Genomic DNA, 21,154 nt, shown 5'->3' with positions numbered 1-21,154 from the left:
TTTTCTACGTGAATATCAGGTTAACGTGCGCTGAGCATTCAACGCTTGTAACTTTGGAGCATGTTGCCTGGAGATACACCAGCTTCGCCCATCACTTCACGGGCCACCATCCCGAACCCTGAATGTGGCATGCACGTGCTGACTGAGCTCTACATGTAATGTAGACGGTTGTGGGTTGAAGACAGATATTAGTTCAGTAGTAAGGGAATCGGAAGATGAGATCTACAGACATGTACCCGGTTTATAAATAGCCGCCCGAAGCTGGGTGGGGTATAAAGTGGTGGGTGTTGGTACGAGAGGCAGTGCTCTGTGGGAGTGAGCGCCATTCCATTAGCAGAACAGGAGAACGGAAGGTTGGGATTTCTTTAAGGCACACGAACTTTATTTTATACACGGACCAAAGATAACCTAATCATGTCTAAGGTAAGATGTTTCTATAACAATTATGGTACAAGAATCCATATTTTAACCCTAGTCTCTTTTCTTGTTTTGTGTTTTTCATGAAACAGCTACCAATAGTATGCAAAGTATCCAAATCGTCGTACACGCCGTCAAACAGTAAACCAACAACCCAAGGCGAATTCCCAAAGATTAATTTCATGAATGAAATTAGCATCACATCCTCTTAAATAAAAAAATATACTTTTAACGTAAGGTAATTAACTGAAACAAGATGTAGTCAGCAGTTTCTAATAATGTCGGAAAGTCAGACAGAGGTAACCAACAACTATTAATTTCCTTAAGAAAAAGTCCAAATTTGTACGGTTCTGGACCATTGTTCTGTTTCCTAGAACAGAGATGAGCTGTTAGTGTCTCGCTGAGCTAGTGACCGTCCTAGGCATACATGGGTTTACCTACTTTTATTACCTTATTATTTATTATAAACCCGACAACCAAGGCTATCAGAATACACCTTAACAAACTGCGCTGTTATAACGTTTCAACGTATATGACGAGAAAAAGGGCTCTATAATTAAGTAACATGCGACCCTTTCACGTCTGTTGACATAAAACTTTGGCTTTGGCTGACCTCAAATACTCTGAGATGACTAATTACTAAACATTGTTGGAGTCCTGCCATATAATAGCTTACAAGTAATTTATGACTTTGTTCTCACAAACTGAAGGTGAACCATTTCCTTTAACACCAATGCTCCGTAAGGCTATAAATATGAAAGGCTATATATCTTTTGGGCTATATATCTAAGACAGGATGAGCTTGAACATCAATGTTCTGTAATGCCATATATCTGTAAGGCTATCTAAGACAAGATGAGCTTGAACATCAATGTTCCTTAATGCTATATATCTGTAAGGCTATCTAAGACAAGATTAGCTTGAACATCAATGTTCCTTAATGCTATATATCTGTAAGGCTATCTAAGACAGGATGAGCTTGAACATCAATGTTCCTTAATGCTATATATCTGTAAGGCTATCTAAGACAAGATTAGCTTGAACATCAATGTTCTGTAATGCCATATGTCTGTAAGGCTATCTAAGACAAGATGAGCTTGAACATCAATGTTCCTTAATGCTATATATCTGTGAGGCTATCTAAGGCAAGATGAGCTTGAACATCAATGTTCCTTAATGCTATATATCTGTAAGGCTATCTAAGACATGATCAGCTTGAACTATTATAAATTACGATGATGGCAGCTAAAATGGCAAATATAGATCATTCCATGTGAAGTATATAATATTTATCTGCATAAGGATAAGCTATATCGTGCATAAATTAGACTGTTTTGAAAATTATATGTGTATCAATTACATCAACACGGACAAATTGTTTGCTGTCGCAACTTTATTAACAGATATTCTCTGTTATTTTTATTATGGGCTTAAAATTAACAGTTGTCATAACAGCACTGACGTTTTCTGTCTCGGAAATTAAAGCTATATCTTAAGCAACTACAGCAGCTCAATTATAGGCGCAATGCGAGTTGAAGCTGTGTAGCTCCTAGTTTGGACATCACACAAATGCCAGATGTTCCTTCTCTCGATGGACATTACACTGCTGACACTCCGTCACCCTATTTAACACGTGGACGAGTAGGCGCCTCCAGCTGGGTTGACTAACAATTTTCAGATAATGAGACATACTTTATCCCCAAAACACAAATCGCATACAGATAATAAATATTAGTCAAGGTTTCTATGGTCACAAAAACACACGCAAGCAGCTTCGATATATGAATGCATAACAGCCAACTATTAAATGTACTTTTAATTTATTAGAAACCACCTATGAATGCAGAGGTTCTTTACCTAACGCTCTGGAGGGATAATCAAACTTGGAACTAGAAGCTTGACACCATCAAAATCGATTAAGAATACAATGTAACGTTTTGTTTTAACACAAAATTTCAAGAAATATGCTCACGTATATGAAAAGGTACATAATACAGTTCAAATCCTTATTACCCTTATGTATCAGTTGTTCATTATAATGTTATTAGTAAAAGTGGCCAACAAAGATATATTACTTTCGCAAGAATAGTAATATTCTAGACATAATACATGTTCAACCAAAGGGTTTATATAATCAAGTTCTTGGAAAGTTGGACAGGAAGACCCGGTGTGATCTTAATGATTTTCACTCCGCAAGATTTATATATATGCTGGAAATCTTTTTAATAGAACATTAATCAACTGTTTTCACCTACGCTATTACTTCATCACGGGCATTCCAGCCAATTTCCGGTCATGAGACACGATTCCCGGTTTCAACCCGTTATTCTGACAGGTTAAGGTGACCTCTTCGATACAAACCACAGAATGCTGCTAATGTGGACCTTCGACCTCCTCTCTCGACCTCCGGGTGATATAAGACGATAACCGGGTGATATAAGACTGACGTCTCTCTTTAGCCGAGAATTTCCGACATCCTGACCCGCTGATTGGCTGCCAGATGTCATGGTAATCTCGTGCTGATTCCCGGCAGCTGATACAACACACTGCGGGAGATGAAGTTTCATTTGATCTCTTTCCGTCGGGAGATCGTTACCATTCTGTGATGCATTCATTTGAGGCTTGAGAATTGGTTATGAGGCCCAGTAAACAAGAACACTCGATCATTTATATCGAGATTATGGTACTGCAAGTAGAGCTTAGCAAGGCAAGAGACAAATGTATATCTACATAGCATGGGGGCAAGTCTTTTATTCCCATCAATCCTTATCTGTATATACCTAAGTCAGCCTAACATAATAATATGACATTAACAAAAACGTACAGGGAAGAACATCATTTGCATTGAGAGATAAAGCTAACTGGAGATTCTAATTCTGTCTGCGACACACCACACCAACATACACCGGATTTTCACACTCAAGAAATAATCTGTTAAAGTGAAGAGAAACTCTTAGGTATGAGTGACGATAGAATGTACTCTGTTATTGTAGTAGACTATTTCCTTACATGTAACAAACATATTTTATCAATTCATTAGTGTTAAACTAACTGGATGTTATGTCAGATACGTAACACTGTATTACGTTATAATAACAGAATGCATTCTAGCATCATTCAGACAGCACACTTTCTGTTAAACTATAACAAATTGTTTTGGGGTCTGTGCGGTTTTGTGCGCTAAGATAGAAAGCAGTTCTAAACACGGCAGGTATACACTATTGGCTTATAGAACTACCACTACATCACAATGTTCTTCGTTCTCGAGCTTTTGTCGTCTTTGGTCGTTAGAAGAGATCCTCCTTTTACATCCAGGTGAAAAAACAAACTATACGCTATACTGACTGCTTGTTTAGTGGAGATGTTCTAAGCCATGGGCTCTGCTGTGCAAACCACACCACATGTCTTAATCTGCACCACATAGCATGCCGCACAAACGCCGATATACAGCTGCATCTATGATAACAAACACATAAAGGTCAAACTGGTTCTGCCGGATGATATCCCAGTCATACGAATACGGGTGGAAACCGCTCATCTCCCCAGAGAACAAAACCCTCTTCTATCAGACTAAAGACACTTTCGTCACGAGGAGTCTCAGGGCGTGCCCGCCACATTTATATAAACTCCATGATCTCAAACTGATGTTTATAATTTTCGAACCTGTACCGAGAGACCATTCTCTTGTTGACGTTATGGATTTTTCTTTCCATGGTGTATCTGTTTTGAGGCATCCAATTTTCTAAAACAAAAAAAACAATTAAAGATACTCATCTGTGAGATAAAACAAACCAGCATGCTATATACTGTTTTGCAACATGATGTACAGCAGGGATTTTCAAATGCCATATTCTTGTCCACGCAGCTAACAAATTATCAAGATTACTCGACTCGGCCATATAATCACGAGATAATAGAGTCTTAAAAGTTTGGGAGCTCTAATAAAATAGCCTACATGTGGTGTATTCAGGAGTGAGAATTTTCAACCGAGTCAGTAAATTAAACGCCAGTATAAGGCTTGATGGAACATGGTACACAACCTATTTCAAGAAGATTGTAAATATACTATAGTTATGACTTCCCTGACGTAATAGCGTATGCATATTTATTTATTCGGTTGTTGTTGAATGCCATACTCAAGATATAGTCAGTTTTTTTAGTAATGGCGAATCAGTTGCAAATGTAATAAAATGTCTTTATTTCCTACGTACAGGAATGCAATAAAATGCTAACGACCTGGATAGTCAGTTTTAATTCCATCACACTTACTTCAGTAAAAACTGAAAACTAAACAGATTGGTAGCCAAAAAGGTATAAGTGTTGTTGATACTAACATTAGATGCTACCATTTCGACCCTTTGTATTACATATATTTACACTAGCTGGACTCTTGGATCATAAATTTTAAAAAGACTTTTTCAGCTTTTTGTCGTGACATCCACAACGTTTATCCTCAGAGGTGAAAAAACGTCACAGTTTTCTTGCTTAACTGTCTGTGTATGCCACACTGTAAATGTCCAGCTGAGAAACAAAATAATTCGCAATTCATGTACAGTAGAATGACTGTGAGATGTTGATTACTGCTGATGCTGTCTCTGTTGGGTGTGAGTTATCAGCTGGGTGCAGCTTTGATTTATACTGTACTGGAGTTGAACGCTTCAGCCAGCAGTGTTTGGCCGTACTAGAGTGCTATACAGCTGACAGCATTAAGCCGCATGGAGAGTCATACATCATATACATGTAGGCGAAACGTGAAGCATGACGTCAGAACCTAAAATAAACCTTCAGGTGCCAGCGCAACAAATTACCATAAATTTCAGAACCAACTTCGTGCGACCTGTTGATATAACATATAGACAAATACGGCCGTTTGGATTTTGCTGCAAATCTGCATTGAAATATTTTGAAAATGTAAATCGTTCAGAAAACGGCTCTTGCCCCTAGTTGGACAAGAAGCATTATACCAAAGTTCATTGTCGTATTCTTACATGTGTATATATTTAAACCTGACTATTGGCCCTTCTTGGCGTGTGTATGAGTCAGGTCTGGAGGAATTTTGCTGTATGAAGTTGCTTACAGCCAACGTGTTTGCAATGGTACCAGTGAGCAGGTAGACATAGACGAATTGATTTGGACACGTGACCAGCCTATATAAGCCGTACATAACATTGCTTATCTTTTATCTCGGAAGTGTACGAGTCTGTAATTGTTTAGCTTTTATTCTGGTGCATCCGGCACACCCATATCAGATCATATCCCTTGTTATTCTCTGCCTCTGCGTGTTGTTGGGAAGATGAAAGTACCGTAAATATGGCAGACTGTTTGGATATTACGTATTTGTAATGGTCGTTGCTGAGCCGCCGAAGGTTATGTAATACAACCGTGCAGTTTGGCCTGATGCCCATATGCACGGGGCCTGTTCGGAAGCATTGCGAAGCTCTCAGTAGCAGACTGCTTATAGAATGGCTGATACATGTTCTCAATAATACATGTAACAGAATCAGGACATTGTCTTAACTCGGATGTTGGTATCTAAAGCAGGGTATTAAGAAGCAAACTGTAAACACTTCGGACATCTGACACGAGAAAAGAAAAACGTGGGTAGATAATATACAAGATTACAGAATGAGGAGTAAAACCAGACCAGCGATTAAAATGTAATAGTGGCAGACAATCAATCACACGTACCCACTATAATCCGGCCTGTTGACAATTTTCCTCAGACCAAGTAAGGTTTTATTCTAACTATTCATGTAAATGCTAAAATAGTTTCAAATTACACGCCCCCTAACACCATGATTAAGGAGGTTTAGGTAAGAATTCAATAATGTTAATTATATTTTATTATACTGGTCTAGAATTACCCAAATCCTGTGTCGTTATCACATTTTATAAAAAGTAGCTCGGAAACAAGGCCTCGAGTGATTCTTAGTCATTGAACGAACACTATAAAGACCACAGTGTATATACAGCCAAACAGGAGCAGGGACGACAGAGTGGTATCTTGGTCACCCGTGATCGCAGAAGTTGTACCACACAAAGATAAATGGACTTTCCACTAGTCCTTTAATTTTCGATATGTTGAGTGGGATTCTCGGGTTGTGACTTCGTTCTGTTTGGAGGTTTAACTGTGGGTGTACATTTGTGATGAAAGTATTGGATACTTTCTAGGGCATAAATGTTTTTTAGTCACGATCGTAGCATTCTGTTTCTGTAATAGTTTGGCATGGTACTTTTATAAAGTCATAATGAAAGCGTGGAAAATTTTAAGTCATAATAAGAATACATTAATTCCCCCCCCCCCCCCCCCCCTTTTTTGAACTTAAATGTGGCGATAACGAGAGTAAGGTGCTGTCCTTATTTTGAAGAGAGCATGGTACATGTGTATCATTCAATTACAATCAGAATATACTATGCTTCTACCTTTTCTAGTCATAATGAAAGTCTTGAAGGTTCCCATAATTTAGAAATCATGACCCTTTGCTCTTCATTTCGAGATTGTGGTAATTTTTCTAGCCTTGATTATAATACGGATCATTTATAATTATGAATATGACACATTTTTAGTTTTATTCTCTTTAGGCATGATAAGAATGCATTTCCGAAACTTACTCTCATTCTTATTTTTTTCACAGAGAGATAAGAATCTTGAAGATCAGGCTCTGGCATGGATAGAGGCCATCCTCGGTGAGAGCCTGCCCAAAAAGCCGTATGAAGATTTGTTGAAGGATGGTCAGGTTTTATGCAGGTAAGGACGAATGGGAAAAAGCCAGGGTGATTCGTGACGTTAGCGTAAAGTAAGTAGTGTTAAAATACTATTATAGTGAATAGATAGTATACTGCGTGATACTCGTATATTGTCAAACACATGTACATCATTTCAAAAAAAATCGTTATAACATGAAGTGAAAGCTTTTGATCTTCAAACGAAAAGGTTATTGTGTGCCGTAAGCTGTGCAATGCTTATTCCAAAAACCAATATTCTGTAAGAAGAACAACAATCCAAAACAACATAAACGTGTAGCTAAGATCCGGATGTTTCTTCTGTCTCTCCAGACTGATCAACAAACTGGCGCCTGGCTCCGTCAAGAAGATAGAAACCAAAGGGATGGGTTTTGCATTGATGCAGAATATTGAACGGTTCCAGGCTGCGGTGCTGAAGTACGGGGTCCCTCCCAATGAGAGCTTCCAGACTGTTGATCTCTGGGAGAAGAAAAATATCGCCCAAGTCACCCTGTGTATACACGCCCTAGGCCGGATCGTAAGTACAGACGTATGCCATGAAGTGTGAATGCCTAAGTGTCTTATAGAATTGTTACCTTGGTTTAACTGGCTTGGTCATTCATATCAGAGTAAACAAAGCGTGTATATCATCCGGAAACCCTTGCTCTATTTCATCTCAACTCCAGCCCTGTCTAAATATTGCAGTGGGTTATATTTCAGCAATCCGCATCGAAATCTTTATAATCTCCATTTGTAAAAATGATTGGTTTTTGTTTTACGCCATCAGTCCTGAAGAAAAATCGATTTCTGAACATAACATCTGACAAGAAAAATCGATTTCTAAACATATACAAATTGAACGAGTAATCTAGAGATTCAACGGTTAATTTTAATATGGATGTCCTCAGGACACCACCTTGGAAATTAGGATATTGGTAAAGCGTCAAAAGATGCACTTGGTTGAAAACGTAAGTTGCAACTCTATTTAGCAGGGCAGTGTCTTGCATACATATATAATAGCGCCCAAACACGTCACCAGAAGATCGAAAGAAAGGAGAAATATTTTAAAACTGAAGAATGCATTTTGACCTTAACTAGTTACTATGTTGAATTCCACTGCACGGCAACACGTGCATGATGTTCCAATGCTGGCTACAGGTAGATGAAGTAGATTTCTTTTAAACATTAAAGGAATGTTATCAAAGGATTATATATGTTTTCCAAAAGGAGGGCCTCAAACAGATTAAGCGATTCTTAGCAAAGTTTATTTTTGTCCACCGTGACAGTTTGTAAGGCATTAGCAAGCAGCCGCCATGTGATTTTTTTTTCAACATTAGCATAAAATTAGCTATCAGATAGTAAATGTGCAGCATGTTAGGATTACATAAAAAGGCCCTGTGACAGACCTACATAAAGCATTTCAAATTTATGTTAAATTTTTCTCTGATGCAACTTCCCTTCACCAAGAAGGTGTTATCTCTCTGCTTTTTGGGATCGATTATTCAAATGTTAAATTAAAGTTAAACCACACTTTAACACTAGTGCCACTCTCCTCCAAAGCACAAGGAGGCCTGTCTGGCTCAGTCTGAGTACCAGGCACTTTATCAGTGTGTTCATGAGTTCGAAGTCAGTTCTCTATATTTCGGCTCCGGCTTTTTTGTCAAAGAGGTTTGTTGGGTACCAAGGGAAGTCCGGTGGTTTTTTCGATAACCCTGACGGTCTTCATACAAGTGAAAACTCTCAAGTACCGTATTTTGAAAACTAATAAATCAGTTACTCTTAAAAACTTAAAACCATACTTAAGGGCATATATCGCTTAAATTTTAACATGTTCAACTTATATCCCTCACAGGCCCAAACAAAGCCAGATTACACCGGTCCAATTTTGGGTCCAAAGATGTCAGAAGAGAACAAACGAGAGTTCACACAGGAACAGCTGGAAGCCGGCAAGCACATAGTCAGTCTACAGTACGGCAGTAACGAGGGGGCTTCTCAAGCCGGGCTCAACATGGGCAAGAGGCGAATGATCCAGGATTAAAGCAAGGCACGATTACGATATTGGGTTTGGCGAAAATATTATCATTGTATAATGTAGAGAATTTAGGAACGAGGAGTGATTCAGTCATTAATTAAAATATGGCTTGTTGACAGTAATGGAGTATTCAGCAATATAGGGATGAATGTGCCTTTAATGGAATCTCCTGACTTCAGTAACAAAAAACAAATGCCTTTTAGTTAGCTGGGTGAAAATAGAACTCAGTATTACATGGACTGAACAGCGATAAAGCTCCAATCTGCAACGCAAAGGAGAGCCTGTGAGTGTGACGTAGTAGTGTTGCGAAGAACTGGATATATCTAATGTATTCTGGGCGTATACACATCTGGAGCAGGAAGATACACATGTATAGACTGTTCAAACCAAATCACACTTTTCCAAGACAAAGACATAAGCCCTCTGATATGCATGGAAAGCATACAGATGTATGTGTATAACAGTCTTATTGCCTGGGCGCAAATCATTCTATGGAGTGAAGTTACCATCTAAACTTACTTATATATGTATGTGTAACAAACGCCTCCTCTTGCTGGAGGAAATGTGGGTTGAAAGTGTAGGTGGAATGCATCGTCAAATATGAGACTGCATGCCATCATGTTTTCGCATGTCTTGTTAGTTTCTTTTTCGATTTAAATGGAAAAGTGTTCTGGACTGTCAAATATTTACGAAGTATACATTTACTTTCCATGCAACATTCATCTGAAGAGAGCGTAATCCGGAGGTGGAATTGTAAGCTGTTTGATAGTCAGCATACATATAAAGGAACAGCGTGTGAATGCGAGATAAAATGTGCACGGATTTATATGTAGCAACCGATCATAAATTGTTTGCTGTGAAGAGTAATGCTGGTACAGTCTTTCCGTCTAGTCCAAGTCCTTGGTAGGATTGATTTTAACTGTTAGGACTTCATATATACGTTTGCTTTATTAGTACAGTCACCAGTCGATATCATGTTGACGTTTTGTCTCATATCTCGTCATTTGTTTATGTTTTTTTAATCGTTTGAATAAAACTGAAATTATGTAACTGCAACGGCTTGATTCTCCCTGTCTGTGTATGTATTCTGTCCACCTACATATATTTTGAGATCACAACCAACGGTTTTGGATTTGTGACTATATTGCCGCAATACTGGGAACATTAGCTCGGTCTCGATCTGTCTTCTTTTAAGCACAACATGGTTTACCAAAAGGCTTTCTTGGCATAAAGTCGATCAGCGCAAATCCAATCGAATTTTCACTATTAACTATTTTAGAATAGCCCAGATAGTTAGCTTTCACAAAATGTCAGCCTCGTCTGTGCACGAGTTACTGTTCAAAATCAGTAAGAAAGTTCATTTTGAGGCTATAAGTAGAACAGGTGCACATTAGATATTTACTGAAGGGCAATCATTGATTGCATGGCATTTACGCTTTACTGAAGAATATTCCGCACACGTGACGGTGCACGGTCAGGATTATGGATAGAGGTTGCCGGTAGATCACGCAGAAACAAGCGCCCCTATAACCAACTTCCTGGCCAAAACCTTTAACTTAACCTACAGCCGAACATGCTGGACGCTAAACACGTGACATAGTTCGCCAGTTTCCTGGTGCATTTACCACTTCTCACACAGATTGTCACTGAGAGCCACAGAAGCTCTGCACCACAGTGAGTGAAAGGATAAGGTAATATGTAGGTATAACCTATTAGGCAGCATATGTATTCATATTTTACCGGTATACGACGGAAGCTGATGGGGGTGTTAGTAATGTACTTCCCTCAAGCTACGCATGCCTACACTGACAGGTCATACCTGAATTAAAATTCACAAAAGTAATTTTCACTAATTGATGGTGATATAGTACCAACAGCATTCTCTACCACCACCACCACCACCACCACACCTCCTCAAAAAAGAAAAAAAGAAAAATAGAAATAAAAAAGGAAAAATACTAAAACAAAACAATAGGATAAGACAATAGTAAAAAACGTAAAGATTAATTCGATATGCTTTGTAGAATTTTATCACTAATTCAGTTCTTATGTAAATCTTACGTTAGCCTAGTCTTAGGCTACTGTCAGCCAAGGATATTCATAATTTCAAAATATGGAATCTTTGGAGTCAGACTTGAAAAAAAAAAATTGATTCTAAGACTTGTATTTGGAAACGCTTTCAAGCCTGTATTAGTGCTGCAGTCCATGGCAACCATCCCCTTAATGGCTTACAGGATTATATCCCGTTCTGGACAAGAATAGTGGGTCGATAACAGTGTTTTAAGCTATCACGTATTACCCAATTGGTATATACATAGTTTACTAAAGCAGCTCTTCTTTGTACTGAGAAGACAATAACGCTGCTCAAGGTGCCATCCACTAATCTGTGTATCGGTACGCTATTAGGTGTATACATTAGAAATACATTGTTATGTCTATAACCTCTAACTCGAAAATGACATAGAACATAGGCCTGTCCTACAGAGTAAATGTAACACTTAAGGACGTACCCCTGTATGTTTGTGTCACCGCTTGCCAAAGATCAGCGGATTATGCAGGTCAAACCTGTTTCCTCCACCGGTAAAATTGACCGCCCATAGAAAATCGAAAAAATTCATAGTTTTGAAAAAACAAAAACCAACATAATAAATATTTGCGTCACTATAAACAGACAATATCCATAATGAGTTTGTTAAAGTTGGATATCATGATAAAGGCTTGGATCACGTCATATAGAACTTAACTGTTCTATATGACGTGATCCAAGGGTTCATATTTGTGAGATTTTTCTGAACTCTGAATTCGTGACTTCACAGATCAAGAACTTGTATACTGTTAATCTGCAAAGGGCGATACGGTTTTAATTCATTTCAGCTAGCGATGATTCTCTGAGCCAAACTTGTCTATTGAGGATGGTACGCGTGGACAAAGTGATCTAGGGGAGGTCAGCCAGTCAATATAGCTCTTCTGTGTACAGAGGTAAATATAGCCTCGTAAGCAGACGTTAACGTTTTTTTGTACTTTTCTCGTTTGTTACACTTGCTGTAATACTGGTGTCTACGAGTGATCTGTGTGTAAGTATCTCGATACTGTTAAAAGTACTTGGACTAATGAAAACGGCTTAGTTATAGAGCGGCTTGAACGAGTGATACCCTGAAAGGGACATTACGTGAAACAACAACAACGTACAATTAACATTACGTGATGAACACCTTTTCAAACTCAAGCTGTCCCAATGGATTTAAGTTCTGTTCGGCGTAACAAGTGCATGTCTTAATTCTTAGTCGCCTATTAGCTTATGCAACAAATGAAAAATTTTAGGTGATCACAATCACCTTGACACTTGCTGATTTTTTCTTCTTTAGACTTAGCAATCGAACATAAATGTGCATCTGCAGTTTTTGTTTTCCAGGGAGACCATGTGGGTAACAGCGTGTAACTGAAAACAACCAATGTAATGTAAATGGATAACTACAGTTACAGGCTTTGTATTGGTGAGAAAGTCATTGAGGTATAGTGCTGAAGAAATACCTCTTCATCATGCCCTCGCTTCAGCATGTCGGATGAGAAATGAAAGTTAATTGGAAAAATAACTTCATTTAAGTTGAAAATGGCTGAGTATGTAACAAATTTGGATCCTTCCACACTTGCCACTGTGAAAGAAGAGCTTGCCAAGAGAGGAATTACAGCAGAAGCGACATTACTTTCTGCTCAGTGAACTACAAAGCATGGCCCGAGAACTGCCAGGGTAATTATTTTGTGTGTATGTTCACAGAGTATCAGACATACATGTAGTCTGCGGTTGCGGTGAGTTGAAGTCCAGTTCATGCTAGCTTCCTCTCCGGCGGTAGGTTGGAAGGTCTTCATCAACCTGCTGGTCGTGGGTTTCCCCGGGGCTCTGCCCGGTTTCCTCTCACCATAATGCTGGCCGTTGTCGTATAAGTGAAATATTCTTGAGTCAGATGTTAAAACACCAATCAAATAAATAACTAATAAATACATACATGTACTCCATAACCGAAATATCCAACTTGTCTGAATGAAACTATTAAATTAGAACAGCTTAGGTTCTTATCAGGCCTTGAAAACCTTGAAAAACCAGAAAATTTGAACTTTCCAGCTTGGAAATTTGAAATCTTTAAGGTGTATCAAACTTGTAAAAGTACTGGTACAAAACGTTTTTTTTTTCACAAAAACTTCCCTTGAAAATCATGTTGCTTGTTGATGGGGGAATAAGTTATTGTTGTTTTAGAGTAATTGTGTATTAAACTGTAAAATACTAGCATAACATTCTCTCATTTTCTAATAACTAACTGGCAAGCTACCCACATGTCAGAATGGTACACCAGGAAATTCTGGAAAAAGCAGGTGAAGTACATTTGGCTGCAAGTCAGTGTGATAATTAATTTTGACTTTGTGAGGCTGTTGCTGACTAAAAGGTTGACCTCACTCCAGCCAATGATGCTCTGACAAATGAGGTCCCAGGCATGAATACAGCTCTTGCTTGTTCACCTTTAGTGAGAGGGCCTGTTGTCCAATAAACTTGATTGCTGGTGTATAAGGAAAAGTTGTTGTGTACTACAATAAACACCAATGAAATGAATACATATTTTGATTTTAATAGTATCCAAATTGAGGGCCTCCATGGCTCAGTTGGTTAACACGCTAGCCACCATTATGACCTAGGAGCCTCTCACCAGTGCGGTTGCTGTGAGTTCAAGTCCAGCTTATATTGGCTTCCTCTCTGGCTGTACGTGGGAAGGTCTGTCAGCAACCTGCAGATGGTTGTGGGTTTTCCATCAGGCTCTGCTCGGTTTCCACCCACCATAGTGCTGGCCTCCACCATATAACTGAAATATTCTCGATTACAGCGTAAAACACCAATCAAATAAATAAATAGTATCAAAATCTAAAATGTTTGCTTAGATTGATTCAAATTTTATATTTCTGTGTCCAGAAAATACCAGCAGCGCATGTCTTATGACTTGTTGTCAAGTTTGGCCAGTGCTGTTCTGGATGGCACTGTGTTTGAAATAGTGCAGAGCTTACAGGAAGTACAGCAGTTGGAAGAGAAGAGTCTGTTTAGTCAAAGGACCAAGCTAATCAATGAACATAAAGGTAAAGGTGTCCTTTTGACATCAGTTGACAGGGATGAATGCTTTATGTTTTTTTGTTTATAATAAAAAAAAAATGAAGGCTGATGATTTGAGTCTCTGGTCATTTGTCTTTAAGTGTGCAACAAAATATGTATTGTTGAATGGTGTAATTTTCAATTCCTGTGGATTTCTGAGGTCTTGGTTCTAAATTCTCATTAAGACATTAAAATTACCAAACTTCATTGAAGCATTTAGATGTAATAATTCTATATGTCCCCATTGTGAACAAAATGTGTTCTAGGGAAAATGTTTAGTTGATCTCTGTTTGATAACTATATTTACGTGTGAGTTAAGATCTTTTTTTCACATTTTACATTTACGTGTTCTGTTCTGTTTTAGCCCAAAGACTGGAGATGAAAAAGAGGCATAGGGAAGCTGTTCAGGATATTCAGTTTCAAAACAAGGCTCATAATCTATTATTTGTGAAGGAACAAAATGAACGAGAATGGGAGGTAAATGTCATTTGGCACATCAATAACATTTTAATATGTACCATGTAGTGGCTGTGAATAATAGCATCACTTTTTCCAAGTACTTTTAATTTAGTAAATGTTTGACATATTTTTGCACAATTTTTCATGTAAATTTCAAAGTTTTCTTTTTAAATTTTTGTCTCTGTTTTACTTCAGGTGATGGAGAAGAGGTGCGATGATGAAATCAAACGTAAAGACATGAAGATAATCTTAGAGTTGGATGGCAAAGTGATGGAGCAGCAGTCTACTTTAGAGAAGGCAGGAGTGCCGGGATTCTTTGTCACTAATAAACCTCATGAGATTAGACTACAGATGTATCTTCTGGACTTCTTATATAAACTCAGCAAGACAGACGTGTCTGTGACATGATATTGCCTGAAATTCATTCTGATATGTGATCCAGGTACATTGAATGAGAACGATTTGTCCAGATGTGAGTGAACTTTGTGCTGACGAAAGGATTATATATATTTTGTCAAATATTTGTTTCAAAATGAAATGCCAATAGCATTGTGACCAGTATCTCCAACTACAGTCATACGTCATGGACATTAATGACAAGTGATTGTGAGGATATATCGGATATTTCTGAATCAGTAATTGTGACCAAGTGAAGATATCATAGGTCAGTTCAGGGAATCAGTCATGTTTTTGGATTATTTATTGTATGTAGTGTGTATTTACATGTGGTACGTGATTTGTTTTGTGTATTGTCACAGTGACTAGTTGAAGATGTGACGTCTGTCCTCTTGGTTCCTTCTCTGTTAGCCAACATGTGCTTTTGAAAAATTCTATTTATTTAATTTTAATTTATTTAAAATTCTATTGTATTTATCAGTTTACCGCCAGTTTTTCTCCAGTATAGACGTTTGAGTTTATGAGTCAATGTTCATGATAACGGATGCCTTGTCAGGACATTTACCTGATGTTCGGAGCCCTGGGTTTGATTCAGGGGCTACACGGAGGCGGTTGTAAACATGGATTTTGAGTATATTGAAAACCATGATTGGTACCATGGAATAAATAGAGTTCATCCACGGACAGTGTCTAGCTTGTTTTGAATTAAGTCCCGTTTAATTATGTCCTTCCAAATACTGACATAGGTGTGATTATGGCTTCACAGGAAGTACAGTAACTTGTCGATTTGCGAGTGTGTTAGAAAGTTTCAGTTGTCTTTTTGTCACTGTAAAATAGTTACTTAGTGTATACAAGCCTAGCTCCAGTAATGCACAGTGGGTAGGTTTGGTTCTTTCAGGTTCTTTCCCCAGAAAGCCAGATGGGTGAGGGATCAGCTTCTCCGACATCTATATACATTCCACGGGCCGACGAGAATTTAGTCACATGCCGGTGACGTGTCTGGCCATGAAAATCCAATAGTGAGAATTAGTGGACTGTATACATACGACTAAGTTATTCTTATAGCCTAACAATTCTTTGACCTTTGATCTATGTCTTACACTGTCACATGGATTTAGTCTCTGGAACTAAAAATAAAAGTTAAACTACAAAGTAGTTTCTAAAAACTACAAACACCTTGGCCCAAACATTCCGACAGAGATTTTTTAATCGTATGCTGTACGCTGCGACTAAAATTTGTCGACCAAATTTTTTACCTTCTATTTATTCGTCAGTCTGCAGGTGATTGTAGTTAACTGGTTACAGGGATACATACAGAGGCTTATATAGCATAATTAGCACTTCCATCCTTTTAGTGTAGAATTTGCATCATTGATTCTGTTTTCATGTTTTACGTCATATATACGGCTGATTTCGCCTTTCACGTATTTACTTGGTCTGAAACAAAATGCTTTGTTTATCCAGCACTTCGCACAATGAAAAAAATCAACAATCTGTAAATTGACGTGTTTCGATCAATGTGCACGGCCCACTTGCCAACAAGCCGCAAAGTTTACAATGTTTTTACTCCTTTCCGATTGGATAACAGGTCTACAGGTAAATTACATCACAGAGGCTGAATGGTGAAAGGCCTCCGATGTTCTATGAATAAAAACAGGGAGTCTGATATTTTACAAATTGTAAAACAAAATTTAGGTCATGTATTTCGGTACATAAGGGTAACTGTCATGCCGTTTATAGAGATCATCTCTAGTAGAGAACTGTATAGGCCTTTCAAGGGGACGACTTTTCACTCTGAACTTGGACATTTTGTAGAAATGATTGTCTCATGAGTGGGACATACCATGCAGGTAATCGTTCTGTCTTACAGCTTTAAATGTCAATGACCAATGCAGCGTACACACTTCTAATTATGAAGTGTTTCTGATCAAGAATTGCGATGCCGTGAATATTACTGAAGAAACGGCATGTACTGTTTAACTTCTCATCGTCAACTGAAAAACATAAGGTCCATCGATATCCTGTACACAAATACCGGTATATCAACTACGACTTTCTGAAATCTTTAACTCCAGTGTTGACTTTATGGGTGGGATAAACTTACCTTTATAACAGTCGAGTGTGATACTGAGGTGATCAATACAGCGGACAGAACTAATGAAATTCTTGCTGAATCGGGATCTTGTATTTTGAAAATAGGATCTGCTTGGTTGATTGATTGGTTTACTGGTTCACACGGACTTGTAGGTCTACCCTATACTTTGACGCTGTGGGTCTTCCAATGCAGCAATGTTTGGGCTACTGTTCCTCGTGATCTCTGTGGCAAGTATGTTATGGTTACCTTATTTCTTTGTGGCTTTAACGGTGGCCATGTATTAGTGCGAAACGTTAGATCCGAACTGTATTATACACGATATGGGTCTACTCGATTTTCTGCACCGACCCAGCTGTCTCTGAGATAAATCTGAAACGCCAGTGTAATTATGTGATCTATACAGTCAAAAAGCCGTTAGTATTTGGAAATCTGATGAATCTGGTCATTTCATCGTCACACAGTCATTTCCTTATTGTGGCCTGAAGATCGAATGTTGGACAAACGGACTTCCAGATTTTAGGTTAATATCTCCTTAAAATCGATGACTGCCCTTGACCAATAAGGTGTTCGAATTCAGGTCTCGTTCTTCAACTGTGAAACGAAGTCAGTAGGCTGTCAGGTACTTGGCTGAGCATTCCAGGTTTTCTTCAACTGTATACGTATAAACCAAATAGTTTACCCAAGCCAGTAGTTAAAGGAGAAGAAAATTTAAATATCAATCAAATACCATTGAAAAGAGTATGCATTTCCTCGCAGGTGCATACCATGAACAAAATTCTAATATGTACCTCAAGTTGATAAATTATAAATCTAGTCAGCGTCAACATCTGCTGTGGGCGACTAGTCCTGAAGGCTTCTGTGTTAGGCGGAGAATTGCCGTCGCAAACCGCCCCTGGATTGACCCTGGATATACCACTCCCGAACTGTGCTATCGCGGCCGGTCTCCCTAGGGGGACTTTACAGTTCAGTTGATCCTCGAAATGAGTTCCGTTTTTAATGGCTTATTGATGAACAGTCCTAAGAAATTCTACTAAAACATGTTGGGCTAAATAGGTCTGTTCATAATAAAATTTAATTTCCAGTACATAATCAGTTGTGGATTGTTTTCTCGTTAAGTTTGCGCCACAGCCAAATGTCCTGAAGGATTCACCTTTTACTCGGAAGTAGGCCAGTGCTTCAGGTTGTTTCACACGGAGAAGAACTGGACTGATGCTAGGGAAATGTGTCGCCAATATGGGGCTGATCTTGTTTCTATGGACGGCGATACTCGCGTGGAAGTGATGTTACAAGTCAGTACAAGTTTGTAAGTATTCACAGAGATTTAAAAATAAATATGATAAGGATGATAATGTCTATAATAAACAGAAGGTTTTAACAAATAAGGATCATTCGTAGTTCTGATCCTAATGTTGTAGCTAATAGTATTGTATTCGTTAGTCTTGAGTCAGCAGGTGTCTTATCAAGTGTTCTATTGCTTGTCACTAAATGAGTGTCAAGTTCGGACTCTTTTGTCTTTCAAGTTAAAAATATTCCAATCGCCGATCTCGCCGTGTTCCGGAGGCACAAATAACACTTCTTTCTTCTGAACATCACAAACTTTCATTTTCCTCATCGTTCGTCTCTTCTAAATTAATTTTTGTCACACTGTTTTTTTTCAGAAACCAATATCACAGTAAATGTGATCCAAAATATTTACCTAATAATTTTGACAGGTTAGCAGTAAAAGAGTTCGAACTCGAAACTTTTCGACTGATAGGGACATTTGAAAGTCGTATATGTATAGTTGATACATCTAACGATGATAGGTAAAAAGAAAACAGACGTGTGTGTGGTTAATTCCTTTTAATACCAAGTTATCTTACTTAAAACCAAAACAACAGAGAAAGTTTAAACGTTTTAATCGTTAAATACTGAAGGAATGAGATATTACTGTTACTGGTTTACAGTGCAAGTGACAAACACTACTGGGTCGGCTTGACAGACCTGATCACGGACGGCAGTTTTCATTGGTTAGACGGAACTCCACTGGTTCAACCAAAGTGGCACAGACACCAGCCTAATGGCGGGAGAAGACAGAACTGTGTGGTAGCGGAACGTGACACCGCTGTTTGGGAGGACAAAAACTGTTCTGAGCTGTACCGCTATATCTGTGAAATCCCTCCAGGTGAGAGAAAATTGCCTTGGTAAGGGCTTTTTATCGTTTAGCTCTATGAGTGGAGGAAACGGTAGTCCTCGAAGTGAACGCCGCCTTTCGCCAGATTTACTTTTAGCTGAGCAACCGCCTTATTTCTCTATATTAAATGGACATCTTTACGTGCGACGATAGTCGTACATTTAACATTTCATTTGAAGCCCTTTTCCTGACCTTCCCTTCAGTGCAGGTTATGTTCTCTTTTTCCAACAGACCTTTCCCCAAATCAAATATCCATGTCCGCCATGTTGGTAACAGATGAAAAGCGTAATCGACAGCAGCATCTGCTGGACCAGAGGTTAGCGGTATCCCAAGTGGACTGCGCAGGTTATTGTCTACATCGTCGGGTTTGTGATATTTTCACTTTTGTTACAAAAAAGTACAAAACTGAGAACTGTTTCCTTGGATTTTACGGTCCAGTAACCAGCGCATTCCTTGAAGATACTGAATATGTCAGCTACGTAGTTAACCGTACTGTTTGATTTATAGTTCTGGTTGAAGAATGAAGGACATACATATACACCGGCTAAACCAAATACACTGACGATAATTTATTATAGCATAAAACATGAAAGATCAGAAGTGTTGGGATTAACGCTGTGATTTATCAGGTGTAGCATATTCGATTTAACTGATGAATGAACATAATCTCTGCTCTTACCATCTGCTTTCGTGACCTTAAATAATAATTGGAGTTGGCCTGGCTTTGACACACATTTGATTGGATTTGTCAGTATTTCACAAGCGAAGTTTTCTGTTACAGCAAAGATCTACTTTACGCTGTATTTACCATTAACAAGCAACCAAATGGCATATCTGAGGAACTAACTAATCTAAGGAAATGGCCCTTTTCTTGGTTTCTGTATTACTTGTAATCCTATGTGTAACTACAAGAATCTCTGTAATGGTAGGTCTATGTCGGCCCATACATGTATGCCTTTTGATTTTTTCAACCCTTTCACTCAAAAAACTTCACACTTTCGAGGTATATTGCTGGAGTCCAAAAATAGTAAAGTATTTTCAAAAAATCTGTGAACACGTCAATCATGCATGAGGTTGTTTGTTCCGAATAACGTCGGTGAACATTTGGTGGTTGGTTTCAAATGTGGATTGAAGCAGAAAGATCCGAATTGTATTTAGACTTACATAATAATTTACGTGTGTATATTATGTATTAGGTATCATGATTTTGACAAAATCGGTGGCCTAATCGTTACAGTATCCATTTAGAAGTCACAGGATCAAATACGGGTCGGATCATACTAAAGACTTTAAAAATGGTACACCGAGAGCGTAGAGCCAGGAAACATGACTGGGTGGGGGTCTCATGTCTGGTGTCTTGGGCATGATACTTGAATGGCGGCAGCACTAAGGCGGCATGGACAGACCCTGCCACAAGAAGACAGAGTGTACAAGTCGTCATATGACTGAAAAATTCTTCAGTAAGATTTACTTATTTATTTATTTGGTTGGTGTTTTATGCCGTACTCAAGAATATTTCATTTCTACGACGGCGGCCAGCATCATGGTGGGAGGAAACCGGAGAGCCCTGGGGAAACCTACGACCATCCGCAGGTTGCTGACATACCTTCCCACGTCCGGCCTGAGAGGACCGACCGCATTGGTGAGAGGCTCCTGGGTCATTACCCTCTGAGCCACGGAGGCCCCCTTTGTTTAGTAAGACACAAAACCCAGAAGTGCACAAACAGG

At 38.6% G+C, this 21,154-nt stretch overlaps 2 protein-coding genes across 2 annotated transcripts; both read left to right on the top strand.

Moving 5' to 3' along the window:
• Positions 1-270: 270 nt before the first annotated feature.
• On the top strand, positions 271-10,223 carry LOC135482053 (myophilin-like). The gene is made up of 4 exons (XM_064761883.1): positions 271-423; positions 7,053-7,165; positions 7,474-7,678; positions 8,993-10,223. Exons 1-4 carry the CDS (start codon positions 415-417, stop codon positions 9,176-9,178), a joined length of 513 nt encoding a protein of 170 aa, XP_064617953.1. The 5' UTR covers positions 271-414; the 3' UTR covers positions 9,179-10,223.
• Positions 10,224-12,155: 1,932 nt separating this feature from the next.
• Positions 12,156-16,404, top strand: LOC135482241 (protein DGCR6-like). The gene is given in 6 exon segments (XM_064762120.1): positions 12,156-12,246; positions 12,585-12,851; positions 12,853-12,920; positions 14,130-14,290; positions 14,668-14,780; positions 14,958-16,404. Coding segments are annotated over 5 exon segments (624 nt in total). The 5' UTR covers positions 12,156-12,246; positions 12,585-12,782; the 3' UTR covers positions 15,171-16,404.
• The last annotated feature ends 4,750 nt before the right edge of the window (positions 16,405-21,154 follow it).

Source organism: Liolophura sinensis, chromosome 1, assembly GCF_032854445.1.
Source record: "Liolophura sinensis isolate JHLJ2023 chromosome 1, CUHK_Ljap_v2, whole genome shotgun sequence".
Taxonomy (NCBI): Eukaryota; Metazoa; Mollusca; class Polyplacophora; order Chitonida; family Chitonidae; genus Liolophura; species Liolophura sinensis.
This window is presented reverse-complemented; position numbering and strand designations above follow the sequence as displayed.